This window comes from Montipora foliosa, chromosome 7 (assembly GCF_036669935.1).
Source record: "Montipora foliosa isolate CH-2021 chromosome 7, ASM3666993v2, whole genome shotgun sequence".
Taxonomy (NCBI): domain Eukaryota; kingdom Metazoa; phylum Cnidaria; class Anthozoa; order Scleractinia; family Acroporidae; genus Montipora; species Montipora foliosa.
In genome coordinates, this window is record NC_090875.1 from 19,095,446 (window position 1) to 19,115,445 (window position 20,000).

At 39.4% G+C, this 20,000-nt stretch overlaps 1 protein-coding gene and 1 pseudogene across 4 annotated transcripts in view; both read left to right on the plus strand.

Moving 5' to 3' along the window:
• Window positions 1-20,000, plus strand: part of LOC138011123 (uncharacterized) — a 121,460-nt gene that overhangs the window by 12,365 nt on the left and 89,095 nt on the right. Inside the window, exon 7 of one of the 4 annotated variants that reach the window (XM_068858105.1) lies at window positions 7,114-7,201. The exons of the other annotated variants lie outside the window; for them this stretch is intronic. Within the exon in view, the coding sequence (XP_068714206.1) occupies window positions 7,114-7,120 (7 nt within the window). The 3' untranslated portion in view covers window positions 7,121-7,201. Of the gene's footprint in view, window positions 1-7,113; window positions 7,202-20,000 lie in introns of those variants that run through there. 4 annotated transcript variants of the gene reach the window in all.
• Window positions 7,646-8,554, plus strand: LOC138011126 (adenosine receptor A2b-like; annotated as a pseudogene).

Here is a 20,000-nt window from a genome sequence, read left to right on the forward strand (position 1 = left end):
TTATGCAAAGGATCTATTTCAAGTGACGTAAAGTAGTATTGGATCTTTAAACAAAATATACCCTTATGAACTCAAGAATGGAACGTTAATTCGATAAACAACACAAGCGGTGAAAAATGAATATCTGAAATCTTAAAAGCGACGAATAATGGACTTTGATAACAATTGCATCTTTCGCCGTCGGATGTCAAAGTGAGCTTTGTTTCTAATATTTTATTAACGGTGATGTCACGTACAACACTGAAACCAAATGGCAAATTTTGTGGTAGCTTTGTCTGGTTGGATACTCATTGAAGGAATCAAACGCCTTGAATGATATAATAGCATGTGCTGTTGTCCGGCTATTTATATTTAAGCTTATTCTGTACTCAGCTCTGCACAGTCTTTAAGTGAAAAAATTATTGGAAATGTGACAGTCAAGAATTATTTGAAAGGAAGCTTGTTGTCTATTTTGTGCTTCATTATTCAAGGAAAAAGTTCTTCTTCAAAAAAGGGGTTTCATCCTGAACTCCGGTGAGAAATTTATTTAGTTGCGTATATCGCTTTTGACACGGATTATGTTTCTTGTTTGCACTCACGCAATGAAATAGGAAGACTTTTTTGCCTCTAATAGCAAATAGGGTCACCTCGCAGCTCTTACAAGGTCTCACCTGATTGGAGACCACCCTTGAGGTTTAACAAAAGAACAAATAACAGAAACAGTGGACCCTAGGCCTAAAACAAAAGGGACATTGTTTCTGTTACCCCAGGCCTAAAACAAAAGGGCCATTGTTTCTGTTATTCGTTATTTTGTTAAACCTCAAGGGTGGTCTCCAATCAGGTGAGATCTTGTAGGAGCTGCGAGGCTACCGAGCAAATATGTTGTTGGTTTCAAAAAAAAATTTTCGGTGGAAAAGTTTTTGTGAGATTCATCGTGTTGTGTAATATTCGAGCTTAACTAATCTGCATCCGCGGGATGAAATTTGATACGCGAGCAGTTTTCATGATAAAGATGACAGAATTTTCAGACGTGTTCCTTCTGGCAAATGATTAATAGGTAGCCACAGTTTTTAACGTCAGAAAAATATTTGTTTAGTCATTCTAGTGTGAAATGAACTTAATTTGGGAAGCCCACAATATTTCTTTAAGCTCATCTATTGCCCATTTAGGTAAATTTTTACGTTCTTGACAAAATTTAATTAATTTTAATTATTCTAAAAACTAGTTTACCTAAATTGTAGAAATGCTGCCGAAGGGAAGGCTCGTGCCCCCAACTGGACCTCTTTCTGGACCCCATTCGAGACACCGTGACGTCATCAAATTCTAAAATCAAAATCGCAAGGTCTTTTGAAAGTTTCGAGTTCCGTGACGTCTTTCGTTTCGAAAATACAGCATCTTGAATTTCCGAGTTGTCACCTTGCGTGACACCACGATACAAGGCTATTTGGTTGGAAAAAAATGTCCATCCCGATGAATCTCAGCAGTTTGAGCCTTTTAGTACATTAGGAGATGTGTTCGTACTCACGTACTTTACCTCATGAGTGAGAAGTAAGCGCTTTCATTGCAAAGTGAACTCCAGATGTTTTCGTTGAATACCGGCCGCTATAAAGTTGCGTTAAACGCTTTGACAAATTAACCCAGAAACAGCCTTGCATACGGAACCCGCGCCCGCAGTGCGCGCGGCAGTCAAAACCGTGCTATCCTGTCAATCATTCGCCCTTTCACCGGAAACAGGGCATTTCGGTTTTTGTCGATCTATCCATCCCGTCGAAACGACGCTACCAAAGTGTTTATTCGCGAAGTCAGGAAACTAAATACATTATCAATAATTATGGTTTTGCCGTCTTCTTACACTTGATTCGAAAATGCCAGCCTGAATTCGTCTTAGAATAGTTAGAAAAAGCACAAATAACAGCCAAAGCACAACAGCTTACTTTCGAATTCTGCTCGCCGACAACCCAAGTTTGTTGACAAAAAAACGCCACAAAATGTTTTAAATGGTTTTCTGGCCCTCTATTAATAGCGTTGACGTGAATTTTAAATGGGGTATCGGGAAAGAAAAATTGTCAAGCTGATATGTGTCTCGTGTAAACATACATTTTCAAGTTGCAAAAATTTGTATAAGCACTACAAACCTTTTACTGACCATTACTCGAAGGAACTCTCTTTATAAGCTGCAAGGAAGCCGCTGATGAATTTTGCACAAAAACCTCGGCCCCTAACAACGGAAAGCCAGACTTGGAAAGTTTTTTCAGCGGAAGGCTCACTAAGGAAGAGCTTCTAGAGCTTGCCCTCCCGCAGGTCGCCAGATAGGTGCAAACAAGCTGATTCATTTCCGAAAAGATAAGATCTAGAAGGTGCAGTCAAATTTTGTTTCTTGTATTGTTTGAAAATTTATTCAAAACTTTTCCCTCACTCCCAAATAAGAACTTGCTCTGTCTTGCAATTCTACAGTGAATTACTATTAGGCCAATACGAGAATCAACATCAAAGAGGCACTCCCAGGGGTTTGGGGGAAGAAGAGAACATGGCTTATTTGATCTGGAGAACAGAGTAACAATATCAAAATATTTTAGGGAACAAGGGAAGAAAACCAATATTTAAATTTTAGGGATAAAAAAGCTGGGAACACGTTTGAAAGTAATTTGGGGAACAAGGAAACACAAGCAAATATTTAAAGGGAACAAGGACCCCTCTCCCCAAGGAGGGCCTCATTAAATGTTCTGCCCCTTTAATCCAACAGCTCCAACAATTTTTGAATGACCGACACGAAAAGAAGACTCTCTTAGAGAAATAAATTATTTATAATAACACTTTAGCATGCGAAACAATGCTCAGATGCTTACGAGCACCCTCGAGCCCGTGTTTGTAAAAAAGCACCATGAGGTATTCCTTGCAGCTGGTTTAGGCATTGTTTCATCTTTCAACATTGGGCAAAACCAAATCAACTCCATTCCCAGAGGGCACTGGGGAAAGAAGCTAGAAGAAAATACTAGCCTTAATCCAATTCTCCCAAGGCAATCTTTAAAGAATAAGATTATTGAAGGAACACTTTTGAGTGCCAACCCTAAGTCTTTTAAAACAAGTGCAAACAATATTAATGGTCTATAAATTCACAAAATGTCTCATATTCAATTAGATTTGGCCGCAATATTCCTTAAAACTATACAGAACTATTTACCATAAAATGTGGAACATTTCCTGCCTATCTAAATATGCCACAAAAGGGCTCCAAAAAGCAACCAGTTAAGTTTTTAGATAAAGATAGTGTCTCTATGGAGATCTGACACAATACCTAAAAATTAAATAATTTGATGCGATGAAGACATTGAATGTACAAGCAATAAACAAACTGCAGCAATGTATTTTAGGTTCATAAAGTGGGGATTTAAAAAACAATTCCTCAACTGATGTTTCAATATGCATTTAAATTAATTTTCTATCAACATGTCAAGGGACTGACTTTTCAGCGTCTATTCAATGGTATTGATTTACGTTTCCATGATAAGTTTGAAAGTCAATCTGGCAACCACAGTGCCTTATGAAATGGGAAATAACTCTATCAAATCCTTTAAACTAACATTTTACAAGGGACACCATTGTTCATGCCCTGCAAAGAACAAAGAATAAATTGAAAGGAGAGTTGGTCCGGAGTTTATCCACAATGGACAGTTAGTGGCTGCATTCACCAATGTAGAGAACAAACACATCAAGTTTCTTCTCAAGCAACCAAGTATTCAAGGAGCTATTCAATTTCCAAAGAACACTATGGTAGTGTACCAGTACCTGGGTGAATTCGGGTACCTGGCCTGAAAATGAAACTTGTGGAGCCAAACAACTTGTTGAGCTTAGTACTTAAACTGGGGAGATAATTATGTCTACAAGTATTGTCTATTCAACCAACAGTTTCTCCTAATTTTGTGTACCATTCACTTGTTGGCCATAAATCGCTAATTCAAGTACAGATTCAAGTCCTTTCAAATCATCAAAGTTACTTTGCACCACCAGGAACAAACGAAAAAATACAAGCACTGAAGAACAAACTGCTCAAGAATGCACGACTCCTTTTGAAACAGCAGAACAGGATCCTCGAGTCACTAAAAAAGTGCTGCATGCTACGTATAGATGTTAGCAGAACGATTGAAAAGAAAACTCCACTCTAGATCTGATAGACGTTGGTCGTGCAAGACTCGCCAAGCAAGTGGAACACCCAACAGGATTGTTCGTTGTTTGGCACAGCAAATGAACGAATAAATTGTTCCCCTCACTATTAAGTTCCAACCAGATAACACCAATCTTGTCCAAATACAATAACAATTTTTTCGAATTCGGCAGCAGGCAAGCTCATAACAAGCCATCGAAGTTGGCATAAAGCAGCATAGCGCTTCACCTGAAGTTCGATCATGGTGGACACAAACAAGGGGTGAAAGAACTTCCTAAGGTGAGACGACCAAATGTGATTGACCCAACACTCGTTAGAGCGGCTCAGTTATCGGACATCAAACTGCTGAAGAAACCAAGGGATTTCGTCGTAAAAATGTTCACTCAGCAACGTTTTCTTCTTCTACAGAATAAAGTTCAAAAGCGATCCTGGTTGTTAATCTCATGCTAGCCCAATCCATAAACTGGATAAAGAGGATTGGCAAATTGATTGTCAGAACAATGCGTCATTTCTGTCTCGCTGAGTTCAAAGAAGCGACAGCCAAGAGAGTCACAAGGGAAGACTGAGCGAATGTCCACATATCTAACCAATCAGAATGTAAACAATTGGCGTGACATCGGATAGCACAGTTTTTCCCGCTCGCTGAATTCTGATTGGTCAGTTTAAATTTCAGTAGCTCTCGCCGTATGCAAGGAGTGTACCGCACAGACCTGAGAATTGAAGATGTAGTTAAAAGATTTGTTTCCTTCAACATTCCAAGTTCTTGGCCTTTTTCATTTAACGATTTCAAATTTATTTTCTTGTTGCGTGACAGTGTAAACGATACGAGAAGCGAATTGAAAAACATAGTATCATACCGCGCTTCTTAACTTCTTCATTTGCGCATAACCACAACTCCTTGCGCCTTTGACCACAATCCCTTGAGTTTCGAAGAAAATTAGGTTCTCCCGATCGGAGAACTGCCTCGTTCGTTCGCTCTAGGCTCACCCACTGCGGCAGCAATAAATGGCGTTTCGTTTCTGGACTGATAATTTGTTGGGGTGTTCGGGAATGAGGAGGACAAACACTTACATTAGGGAACCCAGTTAACGCTCACGAAGCGTCTAGTTATTGTTTTAAGAGTAGCTTCTTGCTTGTAAATAATTGTTGCCTAAAATGTAGTTTTTTTGCGATCTGAGTGTGAAACGTTGCTATCCTATAATGTCTCGCCCAGTCTCTCCATTGAACACCTCGTGTTGTGCAGACTCATAAGGCCAGCCATCTTACTCCATTTGGCAGCTCCAAAAATGGCCGACAAGAATTGCTAAGAATAAAGACCTTTTAGAATAGACATTTTAGATCCGTGAGAAATAATAGTTTCAGCGTGAGAGCGTAAAATTGCATTCGTTTGCGTGAGTCACACGCTCAATGCGTGAGACTTGAGAGCTCTGCCTACCAATACAGTTCAGGATATTCAGCTCAGTTGGCTACAGCGTCGCACCGGAATCGCAAGGTCATGGGTTCAAACCCCGTTGAAGTCGGACCAGGCCGTCAGGGGTAGACCTCGATGAGTTCTAAATCTGAGCCTGCGATATGGTCACGTGATACTGGTCACATTGGCATACAAGGTATACAAGGTATTACGCAGACCAAAACCAAATTTTCTTGCACATAGTACCTCATTTTCTTACCCATGGGGATCCGCGCGCGCGGAACTCCGCTTTTTTCATAAACAAGGCCCAACCGAGGGTAAAACAAAGCAAATAAGAACAGGTGGAAGTTTTCTTAGTGTTTTCAATGCTATTTCACTGTTAAGAACCACAACAAGAAAAAAGGTAGAGATTTCCCATTATGATGATGGAAGTTGCGAAACTTTGAGTGAAAAGACGTTAAATTATGTATAAAACATTTTAAAATTAAATTGGAGAGCATATTTGTTGGTGCTCTTTTCCGCTGCAATTGCACTAAAAGAGCAACGTGACTAAGGCCCTAGCCAAGTTAATAAACGCAAAGCATGCAGTTGTAATAATCGTGAAATTTACCTAGAGGATATACCAAGCTAGGCTTTTATTTAATTTTGTCCGGACAGAGTTGATATGTGTTTCTCCTCTTCTTGTCACACTTTTCATGTTTCCGTGTTGAAATCTCGTCTTTATGCAACTTACATAACCTGAAAAAAACTCAGGAAGAATAAAATTGAAACTATTGCATCTGTTAAATATGTGAATCACACAAGGAGTATTTCTTTGACTTTCCGTCCTTCAACTGTTATAGTTTTTCTGATTTGTCTCGTAATAATTGCGAAAACTTGTGAATAACTTGTAAATACTGTTAAGGCCTGTTTAAACAGTTTCAACATTTGCTTCAACATGCATTCAACACTTTGTTGAACCAACAAATTGTTTAAGATGGTAAAATTCTTGTTAGAATCATTGGAGATATGTCTAGAATTGCACTCAACAATAAAAATGGCAAAAAAGAGACAATGTTGGCAAATTTGGCAATTATGGCGAAAATTAATGACAATTTTGCCACAATCGCCAATAAGGCAAAACACAAAGCAATGAAGGGGGCCATCAAAATAATCGAAATGTGAGCTAAGGAGACCTTTCTAGTCCTTAATAAAAAGAACGAACGATACACAATATGATGTTTGTCTACGGCACTAATAGATAAATGTACTGAGGTGCAACACATTGAATTCATCCGCTCGCCATTTGGTAAATGTCAATTTCGCCAATCGTTGGCCAAGTAGCAGCATAACCTGCATGACACAGGTCACATTTAAATTTATAAACAAGGGATTGTTGGTTCACTTCGCGGAGTTTCAGATGTTGTTTGATCGTGTGGCTGACAAACGTGGGCTGGACGGTTACTGGAATCTTCCGGCTCAGATCTTTGAGTTGTGCTCGAGCAATATCGACTTAAGCCTGGTCTTTAAATGGAAGAACAACGCAAACAGGATCTAATTCATTGTATTCATTGTTAAACAGCTGGTAACGCGAGAACAGGATGATCAGAAGCTTTGACTGCAATAAAGCGGGAGATGGTGGAATTAGTTAACCTGTCTAGGTAACTCAGTCGACGAAACACCAATTTACTTCTTTGTTTTATATTTATAGTTATGCAAATGTTTATCTTCACTTTTACCTTAGAAAAAACCGAAGTTCGGTTGACACGTTTTGTCTTTTTACCGTTAGTTTTTACTGCAAATTGTTTAAGAAACCTTAACTTAAACGGATTCTTATTTTAAGCAGTAGAAAAAACTTTGGAATTAAATAGCGGGAACGTTCTCCAAAAATACATTAAACCGATGCAGGTGTTTTTCCAAGTTGAGGTTTTCAAAGTGGGAGGAGAAAAGGACTTTAAAATGTATGTTTTTAACTTGTTACCTTTGAAACGTAATGAAGAGTGATTGATAGGATCAGCAAGATATTTGTTCATTGGGTTGCTTTGTTTGATAACCGTTGCTATAATCGAAGCCCCTATTTGCACGTTCGTCAGTCTTGCGTGATAAATCAAGGTATGGCCAGCAATATCTCACGTGAAGGCAGATCTTGCTTTCATCTTCCTGATCCATCCTTTCATCTTGTTTCGGAACGTTATTTGGTGAACCTTGTAACAGCCATCATAAATATTGTTTCTTCGCCATTTGCTGTCGTTTCAAACCTTTTGATAATGGTTTCCATTTTAAGCAACTCGCGTCTTCGAACTCCATCAAATCTTTTTATATCTTGCCTTGCGCTCTCTGATGTATTAGTTGGTCTTTCAGTTCAGCCGGGATATATTGCCTTTAGACTCATGGAAAACCAGCTTCGTTCAGTTCCATGCTTTGTAAGAGTCACTTACTCTAATGCGTTCTACATTTGCTGTGGAGTTTCTTTCATGACTCTGACATCCATTTCATACGAGCGATTTGTAGCCGTTCGGCTACATCAAGATACAATGAGACTTTTCATCACAAAGGGTGCTGAAGTATGTGTCCGCCATCTGGGTCTTCAACATCCTCTTAACTTGCCTACAATGGGCAGGAATTAATAAAATATCGAGAGGGACACATTTGCTTGTGTGGTTTTGCTGCCTTCTGGCTTCCATCATTGCAAACATAAGAATCATGTTATTTTTACGTCGGTACCGACACCAAGTGAGGTCTATCAACGTAGTTTCACAAAGCATCCAACACAGGAGAGCAATCAGTCGGACAAAAACCGTTTGCATGATTGTTGGAATTTATTTCCTGTTAAACTTTCCAGTTTTGTTGTAACAATTTATCACCAGATTTTAGAACAAGACATCAAAAGTTACAACCATTATAGCTGGGCAGAGACTGCTGCTTTTCTGAATTCATGTACAAATCCACTTATTTGTTATTGGAAAAACCGTCACCTACGTCAAAGTGTGAAGTCAATATTGAGGAAGTTGAGCTGTTGCTAACTCCAGCTAATATCATGTTTTATTCAAGAAACATAGATACCTGATGATCAGTACAATTCCATAGTTAATGCCATTCAATGCATCGACTTGACAGGAGGGGGGGATGGATGGTGTGGAACAGCACGTGCCTTACACGCAAGCGCCACGTGACTATGCACTGTTTCTAAATCTACTTCAGCGAGTGCCGAGTAGTTGGTAAGACAGCCGCGTTATCTTTCTTTGCAGAGACCTGTAAGATGTAAGATCTAAGACGGCAACGAAAACGAAAATCTCTTGGAACTGTTTGAACCTATTCAGAAATTGTTCCAGCTTAAAGTGCCACAATGATCAAAAACGTACTTCCTTTTTTTCTTCAGATTTTGAAAGTGTGTTTGCTTAACACCTGAATGGCAAAATGTTGAGCTTTGAATTTTATCCAAAGGTTGTTTACTTTGTATTCGTGCTCCGCCATTACTCACGTGGCAACTGAACCGATTGGACCTCAGAGGGTTGGATTCAGGGGGAAATTGGACGTCATTTACTCTCTAGCTTAAAAATGCAGCTTATTATATATGTATTATATACGTCTGAAAGCCCAAAAATTAATTCTGAACCTTTGACGTCATTTTCTCCTCGATCCAGCTCTCTCAAGATCTTAAAGTTATGGCCGTTTTGAAATCCAAGGAAAAGTAAGAATTGATTTTACGGTGACAGTAGCACTTTAATCAAATTTAACAAACAAGCCCGAACTGCCCACTAAACTGAATAAGAAGGAACATGGTCAAACTCTGCTGTTGTGTGCTTCCATAAAACGTGAGATTTGATCATTTTTGCGTTACAGGTTTGTAGAAACCGAGAAAAAAATGCATCATAGTTCAAAACGCATTTGCAGAGTCAAGATTATTAAATGAAGTCTTTCTTGCCGGGGTAATCGTACTTACGGCTTCAAAGGACAAAATCCCTTTTATAGGACCCCCGGCATAAATGGCCGCTAAATTGGAGTAACAATACTTTATGTAATGTTTAAAAAACGAGCAGCAGTGTTTTATCGGGGTTTAAAAAAGGCGAGGCGTAGCCGAGTGTTTTTAGATCCGATAATACATGTTCTGCGAGTTTTTTGAACGGCTTCACAAACACTCCACAAAGAGCGTGTCCCTCTGGACTCAAAACAATGGTTCAAATTGTGAGAGGTGAATATTAGCATACAAGAAAATCTAATTGCCTTATTAGTATTCTTTATATAAAGGATACGCAATGAGATAGGAAGACTTTTTTGCCTCTAATAGCAAATATGTTGTTGGTTTCAAAAAAATTTTTCGCTGGAAAAGTTTGGTGAGATTCATCGGGTTGTGTAATATTCGAGCTTGACTAATTTGCATCCGCGGGATGAAATTTGATACGCGAGCAGTTTTCATGATAAAGATGACAGAATTTTCAGACGTGTTCCTTCTGGAAAATGATTAATAGGTAGCCACAGTTTTTAACGTCGAAAAATATTTGTTTTGATCATTCTAGTGTAAAATGAAGTTAATTTGGGAAGCCCACAATATTTCTTTAAGCTCATCTATTGCCCATTTAGGTAAATTTTTACATTCTTCTCAAATTTAATTAATTTTAATTATTCTAAAAACTAGTTTACCTAAATTGTAGAAATACTGCCGAGGGGAAGGCTCGTGCCCACAACTGGACCTCTTTCTGGACCCCATTCAGACACCGTGACGTCATCAAATTCTAAAAGCAAAATCGCAAGGTCCTTTGAAAGTTTCGAGTTCCGTGACGTCTTTCGTTTCGAAAATACAGCATTTTGAATTTCCGAACTGTTACCTTGCGTGACACCATGATACAAAGCTATTTGGTTGAAAAAAATGTCCATCCCGATGAATCTCAGCAGTTTGAGCCTTTAAGTACATTAGGAGATGTGTTCGTACTCACGTACTTTACCTCATGAGAGAGAAGTATGCGCTTTCATTGCAAAATGATCTCGAGATGTTTTCGTTGATTACCGGCCGCTATAAAGTTGCGTTAAAGCTTTGACAAATTAACCCAGAAACAGTGTACCGCATAGACCTGAGAATTGGAGATGTAGTTAAAAGATTTGTTTCCTTCAACATTCCAAGTTCTTGGCCTTTTTAATTTGACGATTTCGAATTTATTTTCTTGTTGCGTGATAGTATAGACGATACGAGAAGCGAAATGAAAAACATAATATCATACCGCGCTTCTTAACTTCTCCATTTGCGCATAACCACAACTCCTTGCGCCTTTGACCACAATCCCTTGAGTTTAGAAGAAAATTAGGTTCTCCAGATCGGAAAACTGCCTCGTTTGTTCGCTCTAGGCTCGCCCACTGCGGTAGCAATAAATAGTGTTTCGTTTCTGGACTGATAATTTATTAGGGTCTTGGGAATGAGTACGGAAACTGGGTTTTGAGGAGGACAAGCACTTGCCCTTAGGAAACCCATTTTTCGCTCACAAAGCGTCTAGTTATTATTTTTAGAGTAGCTGCTTGTTTGTAGATAAGTGTTGCCCAAAAAGGTTTTTTTTTTTTTTCGATCTGAGTGTGAAACGTTACTATCCTATAATGTCTCGCCCAGTCTCTCCATTGAACACCCCGTGTTGTGCAGACCTATAAGGCCAGCCATCTTACTCCATTTGGCAGCTCCAAAATGGCCGACAAGAATTACTAAGAATAAAGCCCTTTTAGAATAGACATTTTAGATGAGTGAGAAATGATAGTTTCCGCGTGAGAGCGTAGGATTGCATTCGTTTGCGTGAGTCTCAAGCTCAATGCCTGAGACTTGAGAGCTCTGCCTACCAATCCCGTACCGGATATTCAGCTCAGTTGGCTACAGCGTCACACTGGCATCGCAAAATCATGGGTTCAAACCCCGTTGAAGTCTAGTCTTGTTCCAATTTGGATATCTTACAGAATACCTGTCCACTTACGTTTAACCTCAAAAGGCTGCCATCGCAGTCCCACAGTCACTCTATAATTTACATATTTCATTCCGCTTCAACCTCAAAAGTGCCACAGTTAAATTAATCTCGTTGTTTAATCCACACTGCGCACCATTGTGACAGTACATTTTAGGCTTCCTTTAGCAACTGCTAAAATTGCGTTCAGAACCTGCGAGTATCATAGCTTCACTTGATTGCAGAGCCGCAGTTCAATATATGATTTACTTCACTATATCATATCATTCGTTAAAGAGTGAGTGTTTACTTCGCGCAGAAAATCCAACAGCTGAATTTAATCTTCTCTTGCTTCTGTTGTTCGCTGCAGAATCACAGATCCAATGACGTAAGCATAATCATTTAATAAAGCGGCCCTCAAAGTATTACAAAACATTCAGAATCTCGCAGTGCAGATTTAGTTGAGCTTAACAGAGAAGAAAAATGCCTTGAGATCCACATCTGCCGCCATTTTGTTTTGTCTTCTTTATCACTTTGACTCCGCTGACCATTGAGACAGTAGACACAATAGCCATGTATACATATTTCTCCTAAATAGAGTTTATGACATGGCCGCGCGGGGATATGAATTTTATCTTCCAGTGCTGAAAGTATACTGCTGAGAGATACTTTTCAACACGAGAAGCTAAAGCGGCCATGTATGTTCTTTTCATTTTATAATACTGATGAAATTTCCACATAAAACACAACTTTTTTTATTCATTTTCGAAACAGCAAAATAAAGCAATTTCAGTGTTGTGGGTGTACTGGTGTACCAGCGGTAAGCTGTCTTGTCATTGGCTAATTATGTTAGTACCATAGCGACACCAATATCCTCAACCGTGAAAGATAAAGATAGTATCAGTGTTCACTGCGCGCGATGAAGATATGCATGAATTTTTAGTAAAAGGAAAAATCCTGGTATATCCGGACTCACGATAATGATTACAAATATGATAGTTCGGACTCATGTAAAACTATTTACATCCAGTTCGAGATATATTGTTGTGACCTATATATATTTGACGTAGTCACACTAAATCCGTAAATACTTGTCGAACCTAATCTTGTTACCCAGATCTTCCACGGTCATACGGACGAAATACGGGCTTTTCTATCACTGCGCATGTTCGTACTCTCTGTTGTGATTTTGGGTGACTTTGCGGAATAAACATGGATTTCGAGAGTATTCTTGAAGAGATTCTTTTGGGTAGAGGACAAGGAAACCTTAAACTTAAGCCGAAACAGAAAGAAGCGCTACAGGCGATTGTTTTTCAACGGTCGAGATTGTTTAATTGTCGGAGAAACTGCAGAATCACTGAAACGAGCGCTTAGGCTTAATCAATAAACGAGTGCTATTTTCTTCACACGATCTCGTGCAAAGTGTAGTTAGCCAAACTGTAAATTGAAAGCTAAAATGTTAAAGAGGGTTTAGGCCTAATCACTAAAACTAACGCTTTGGCTTAATCAGCCAAGAGAGTCATAGGGAAGACTTGAGCGAATGTCCACATATCTACCAATCAGAATTGTAAACAATTGGCGTGACATCGGATAGCACGGTTTTTCCCGCTCGCTGAATTCCTGCATTGGTCATTTAAATTTCAGTAGCTCTCGCCGGATGCAAGGAGTGTACCGCAACAGACCTGAGAATTGAAGATGTAGTTAAAGATTTGTTTCCTTCAACATTCCAATTTCTTGGCCTTTTTCATTTAACGATTGTCAATTTCTTTTCCTTGTTGCGGTGACAGTTGTAAACGATACGAGAATCCGAATTTGAAAACATAGTATCATACCGCCGCGTTCTTAACTTCTTCATTTGCGCATAAAAACCTCACAACTCCTTGCGCCTTTGACCACAATCCCTTGAGTTTCGAAGAAAAGTAGGTTTCTCGCCGATCGGAGAACTGCCCTCGTTCGTTCGCTCTAGGCTCACCCACTGCGGCAGCAATAAATGGCGTTTCGGTTGCTGGGACTGATATTTGTTTGGGGTGTTCGGGAATGAGGAGGACAAACACGACATTAGGGACCCAGTTAACGCTCACGAAGCTTCTAGTTATTTTTTAAGAGTAGCTTCTGGCTTGTAAATAATTGTTGCCTAAAATTGTTTTTTTTGCGATCTGATGTGAAACGTTGCTAAAGCCTATAAGGCTCGCCCATCCTCTCCCATTGAACACCTCGGGTGGTGCGCAGACTCATAAGGCCAGCCATCTTACTCCATTTGGGCGCTCCAAAAATGGCCGACAAGAATTGCTAAGAATAAAGACCTTTTAGAATACATTTTAGATCCGTGAGAAATAATTTTTCAGCGTGAGAGCGTAAATTGCATTCGGTTTGCGTGAGTCACACACCCAATGCGTGAGACTTTAGAGCTCTGCCGTCCCATACAGTTTTTTTTTTTTTTCAGGATATTCAGCTCAGTTGGCTACAGCGTCGCACCGGAATCGCAATGTCATGGGTTCAAACCCCGTTGAAGTCGGACCCAGGCCGTCAGGGGTAGACCTCGATTAGTTCTACATCTGAGCCTTCGATATTGGTTCACGTGATACTGGTCACATTGGCATACAAGGTATAACAAGGTATTACGCAGACCAAAACCAAATTTTCTTGCACATAGTACCTCCACCCCTCATTTTCTTACCCATGGGGCATCCGCGCGCCAGCGGACTCCCCTTTTCATAAACAAGGCCCCACCGAGGGTAAAACAAAGCAAATAAAACATGTGGAAGTTTTCCTTAGTGTTTTCAATGCTATTTCACTGTTAATAACCACAACAAGACAAAAGGTAGAGATTTCCCATTATGAATGATGGAAGTTGCGGAACTTTGAGTGAAAAGACGTTAAATTATGTATAAAACATTTTAAAATTGATTGGAGAGCATATTTGTTGTGCTCTTTTCCGCTGCAATTGCACTAAAAGAGCAACGTGACTAAGGCCCTAGCAATTTTACTAAACTCAAAGCATGCAGTTGGAATACTCGTGAAATTTACCTAGAGGATATACCAAGCGAGGCTTTTTATTTAATTTGTCCGGACAGAGTTGACATTGTTTCCCTCTTCTTGTTCCACTTTTCATGTTGCCGTGTTGAAATCTCGTCTTTGATGCAACTTACATAACCTGAAAAAAACTCAGGAAGAATAAAATTGAAACACGATTGCATCTGTTAAATATGTGAATCACCCACGGAGTTTTCTTTGACTGTGTCCGTCTTTCAACTGTTATAGTGTTTTCTGATTTGTCTCGTAATAATGGCGAAAACTTGTGAATAACTTGTACATACTGTTAAGGCCTGTTTAAAACAGTTTCAACATTTGCTTCAACATTCATTCAACACTTTGTTGAACCAACAAAATTGTTTAAGATGGTTAAATTCGTGTGAGAACCCACCATCATTGGAGATAAGTGTCTATGAATTGCCCTCACCAACAAAAACTGGCAAAAAAGAGACAATTTGTGGCAAATTTGGCAATTATGTCGAAAATTAATGACAATTTTGCCACAATCGCCAATAAGGCCAAACACAAAGCAATGAAGGGGTCCATCAAACTATCTAAATGTGAGCTTAATGAGACCTTTCTAGTCCTTACTAAAAGAACGAACGATACACAATATGATGTTGGTCTACTCACTAATAGATAAATGTACTGAGGTGCAACACATTGAATTCATCCGCCCCGCCATTTGGTAAATGGTCAATTTCGCCAATCGTTGGCCAAGTAGCTCCATAACCTTCATGACACAGGTCACATGTAAAATTTATAAACAAGGGATTGTTGTTTCACTTCGCGGAGTTTGAGATGTTGTTTGATCGGGTGGCTGACAAACGTGGGCTGGACGGTTACTGGAATCTTCCGATCTCAGATCTTTGAGTTGTGCTAGAGCAATATCTGACTTAAGCCTGGTCTTTAAATGGAAGAACAACGCAAACATGATCTAATTCATTTTATTCATTGTTAAACAGCTGGTAACGCGAGAACAGGATGATCAGACGCTTTGACTGCAATAAAGCTAAGAATGGTGGAATTATTTAACCTGTCTAGGTAACTCAGTCGACGAAACACCAATTTACTTCTTTGTTTTATATTTATAGTTATGCAATGTTTATCTTCACTTTTAACCTTAGAAAAAACCCGAGTTCGGTTGACACGTTTTGTCTTTTTCCCGTTAGTTTACTATACTGCAAATTGTTTAAAGAAACCTTAACTTAAACGGATTCTTATTTTAAGCAGTAGAAAAAACTTTGGGAATTAAATAGCTGGAACGGTCTCTATCCAAAATACATTAAACCGATGCGAGGTGTTTTTCCAAGTTGGAGTTTTCAAAGTGGGAGGAGAAAGGACTTTAAAATGGATGTTTTTAACTTGTGTAGCCTTTTGAAACGTAATGAAGAGTGATTGAATATGAGCAGCAAGATATTTGTTCATTGGGTTGCTTTGTTTGATAATCGTTGCTATAATCGAAGCCCCTATTTGCACGTTCGTCGATTCTTGCGTGATAAATGCCACTGTATGGCCAGCAATATCTCACGTGAAGGCAGATCTTGTGCTTTTCATCTTCCTGAAGCCATCCTTTCATCGTTGTTTCGGAACACGTTATTTGGTGAACCTTAGTTAACAGCCATCATAAATATTGTTTCTTTCTTCGCCATTTGCTGTCCTGTTTCAAACCTGTTTGATAATGGTTTCCATTTTAAGCAACTCGCGTCTTCGAACTCCATCAAATCTTTTTATATCTGTGCCTTGCGACTCTCCTGATGTATTAGTTGGTCTTTCAGTTCAGCCGGGATATATTGCCTTTAGACTCATGAGAAAGCCAGCTTCGTTCAGGTTCCATGCTTTGTAAGAGTTCCACTTACTCTATAGGCGTTTCTACATTTGCTGTGGAGTTTTTCTTGTCACATGACTCTGACATCCACATTATCATACGAAGCGATTTGTAGCCGTTCTGGCTACATACAAGATACAATTGAAGACTTTTTCATCACAAAGGTGCTGAAGTATGTGTCCGCCATCTGGGTCGTGTCAACATCCTCTTAACTTGCCCTACAATGGGCAGGAATTAAATAAAAGTATCGAGAGGGACACATTTGCTTTGTGTGGTTTTGCTGCCTTGAGAAAAGAAAAAAGTTGGCTTCCATCATTGCAAACATAAGAATCATGTTATTTTTACCCCCCCCCCCCCCCCCCCCCCCCCCCCCCCCCCCCGTCGGTACCGACACCAAGTGAAGGTCTATCAACGTAGTTTCCAAAGCATCCCACACAGGAGAGCAATCAGTCGGACAAAAACCGTTTGCCTGATTGTTGGAATTTTTCCTGTTTAAACTTTCCAGTTTTGTTTGTAACAATTTATCACCAGAATTTAGAACAAGACATCAGAAAGTTACAACCATTATAGGCTGGGCAGAGACTGCTGCTTTTCTGAATTCATGTACAAATCCACTTATTTGTTATTGGAAAAACCGTCACCTACGTCAAAGTGTGAAGTCAATATTGAGGAAGTTGAGCTGTTGCTAACTCCAGCTAATATCATGTTTTATTCAGAAACATAGATACCTGATGATCAGTACAATTCCATAGTTAATGCCATTCAATCGTGCATCGACTGACAGGAATGGATGGTGTGGAACAGCACGTGCCTTACACGCAAGCGCCACGTGACTATGCACTGTTTCTAAATCTACTTCAGCGAGTGCCGAGTAGTGGGTAAGACAGCCGCGTTATCTTTCTTTGCAGAGACCTGTAAGATTTAAGATCTAAGACGGCAACGAAAACGAAAATCTCTTGGAACTGTTTGAACCTATTCAGAAATGTTCCAGCTTTAAAGTGCCACAATGATCAAAAACGTACTTCCTTTTTTTTCTTCAGATTTTGAAAGTGTGTTTGCTTAACACCTGAATGGCAAAATGTTGAGCTTTGAATTTTATCCAAAGGTTGTTTACTTTGTATTCGTGCTCCGCCATTACTCACGTGGCAACTGACCGATGGACCTCAGAGGGTTTTGGATTCAGGGGGAAATTGACGTCATTTACTCTCGGCTTAAAATGCAGCTTATTATATATGTATTATATACGTCTGAAAGCCCAAAAATTAATTCTGAACCTTTGACGTCATTTTCTCTCCTCGATCCCTCTCTCTCAGATCTTAAAGTTAGTGGCCGTTTTGAAATCCAAGAAAAGTAAGAATTGATTTTACGGTGACAGTAGCACTTTAATCAAATTTAACAAACAAGCCGAACTGCCCACTAACTGAATAAGAAGGAACATGGTCAAACTCTGCTGTGTGTGTGCTTCCATAAAACGTGATATTTGATCATTTTGCGTTACAGGTTTGTAGAAACCGAGAAAAAATGCATCAAAGTTCAAACGCATTTGCAGAGTCAAGATTATTAAATGAAGTCTTTCTTCCGGGGTAATCGTATTACGGCTTCAAAGGACAAAATCCCTTTTATATACCCCCGGCATAAATGGCCGCTAAATTGGAGTAACAATACTTTATGTAATGTTTAAAAACGAGCAGCGTGTTTTATCGGGTTTTAAAAAGGCGAGGCGTAGCCGAGTGTTTTTAGATCCGATAATACATGTTCTGCGAGTTTTTTGAACGGCTTCAAAACACACTCCACAAAGAGCGTGTCCCTCTGGACGCCAAACAATGGTTCAAATTGTGAGAGGTGAATATTAGCATACAAGAAAAACAATCTATTGCCTTATTAGTATTCTTTATATAAAGGATACGCAATGAGATAGGAAGACTTTTTTGCCTCTAATAGCAATATGTTGTTGGGTTTCAAAAAAATTTTTCGCTGGAAAAGTTTTGTGAGATTCATCGTGTTGTGTAATATTCGAGCTTGACTAATTTTGCATCCGCGTATGAAATTTGATACGCGAGCAGTTTTCATGATAAAGATGACAGAATTTTCAGACGTGTTTCCTTCTGGAAAATGATTAATAGGTAGCCACAGTTTTTAACGTCGAAAAATATTTGTTTGATCATTCTAGTGTAAATGAAGTTAATTTGGGAAGCCCACAATATTTCTTTAAGCTCATCTATTGCCCATTTAGGTAAATTTTTTACATTCTTCTCAAATTTAATTAATTTTAATTATTCTAAAAACTAGTTTACCTAAATTGTAGAAATACTGCCGAGGGGAAGGCTCGTGCCCACAACTGGACCTCTTTCTGGACCCCATTCGAGACACCGTGACGTCATCAAATTCTAAAATCAAAATCGCAAGGTCCTTTGAAAGTTTCGAGTTCCGTACGTCTTTCGTTTCGAAAATACAGCATTTTGAATTTCCGAACTGTTACCTTGCGTGACACCATGATACAAAGCTATTTGGTTGAAAAAAAATGTCCATCCCGATGAATCTCAGCAGTTTGAGCCTTTAAGTACATTAGGAGATGTGTTCGTACTCACGTACTTTACCTCATGAGTGAGAAGTATGCGCTTTCATTGCAAAATGATCTCGAGATGTTTTCGTTGATTACCGGCCGCTATAAAGTTGCGTTAAATGCTTTGACAAATTAACCCAGAAACAGTGTACCGCATAGACCTGAGAATTGGAGATGTAGTTAAAAGATTTGTTTCCTTCAACATTCCAAGTTCTTGGCCTTTTTAATTTGACGATTTCGAATTTATTTTCTTGTTGCGTGATAGTATAGACGATACGAGAAGCGAAATGAAAAACATAATATCATACCGCGCTTCTTAACTTCTCCATTTGCGCATAACCACAACTCCTTGCGCCTTTGACCACAATCCCTTGAGTTTAGAAGAAAATTAGGTTCTCCAGATCGGAAAACTGCCTCGTTTGTTCGCTCTAGGCTCGCCCACTGCGGTAGCAATAAATAGTGTTTCGTTTCTGGACTGATAATTTATTAGGGTCTTTGGGAATGAGTACGGAAACGGGGTTTTGAGGAGGACAAACACTTGCCCTTAGGAAACCCATTTTACGCTCACAAAGCGTCTAGTTATTATTTTTAGAGTAGCTGCTTGTTTGTAGATAATTGTTGCCCAAAAAGGTTTTTTTTTTTTTTCGATCTGAGTGTGAACGTTACTATCCTATAATGTCTCGCCCAGTCTCTCCATTGAACACCCCGTGTTGTGCAGACCTATAGGGCCAGCCATCTTACTCCATTTGGCAGCTCCAAAAATGGCCGACAAGAATTACTAAGAATAAAGACCTTTTAGAATAGACATTTTAGATGAGTGAGAAATGATAGTTTCCGCGTGAGAGCGTAGGATTGCATTCGTTTGCGTGAGTCTCAAGCTCAATGCCTGAGACTTGAGAGCTCTGCCTACCAATCCAGTTACAGGATATTCAGCTCAGTTGGCTACAGCGTCACACTGGCATGGCAAAATCATGGGTTCAAACCCCGTTGAAGTCTAGTCTTGTTCCAATTTGGATATCTTACAGAATACCTGTCCACTTACGTTTAACCTCAAAAGGCTGCCATCGCAGTCCCACAGTCACTCTATAATTTACATATTTCATTCCGCTTCAACCTCAAAAGTGCCACAG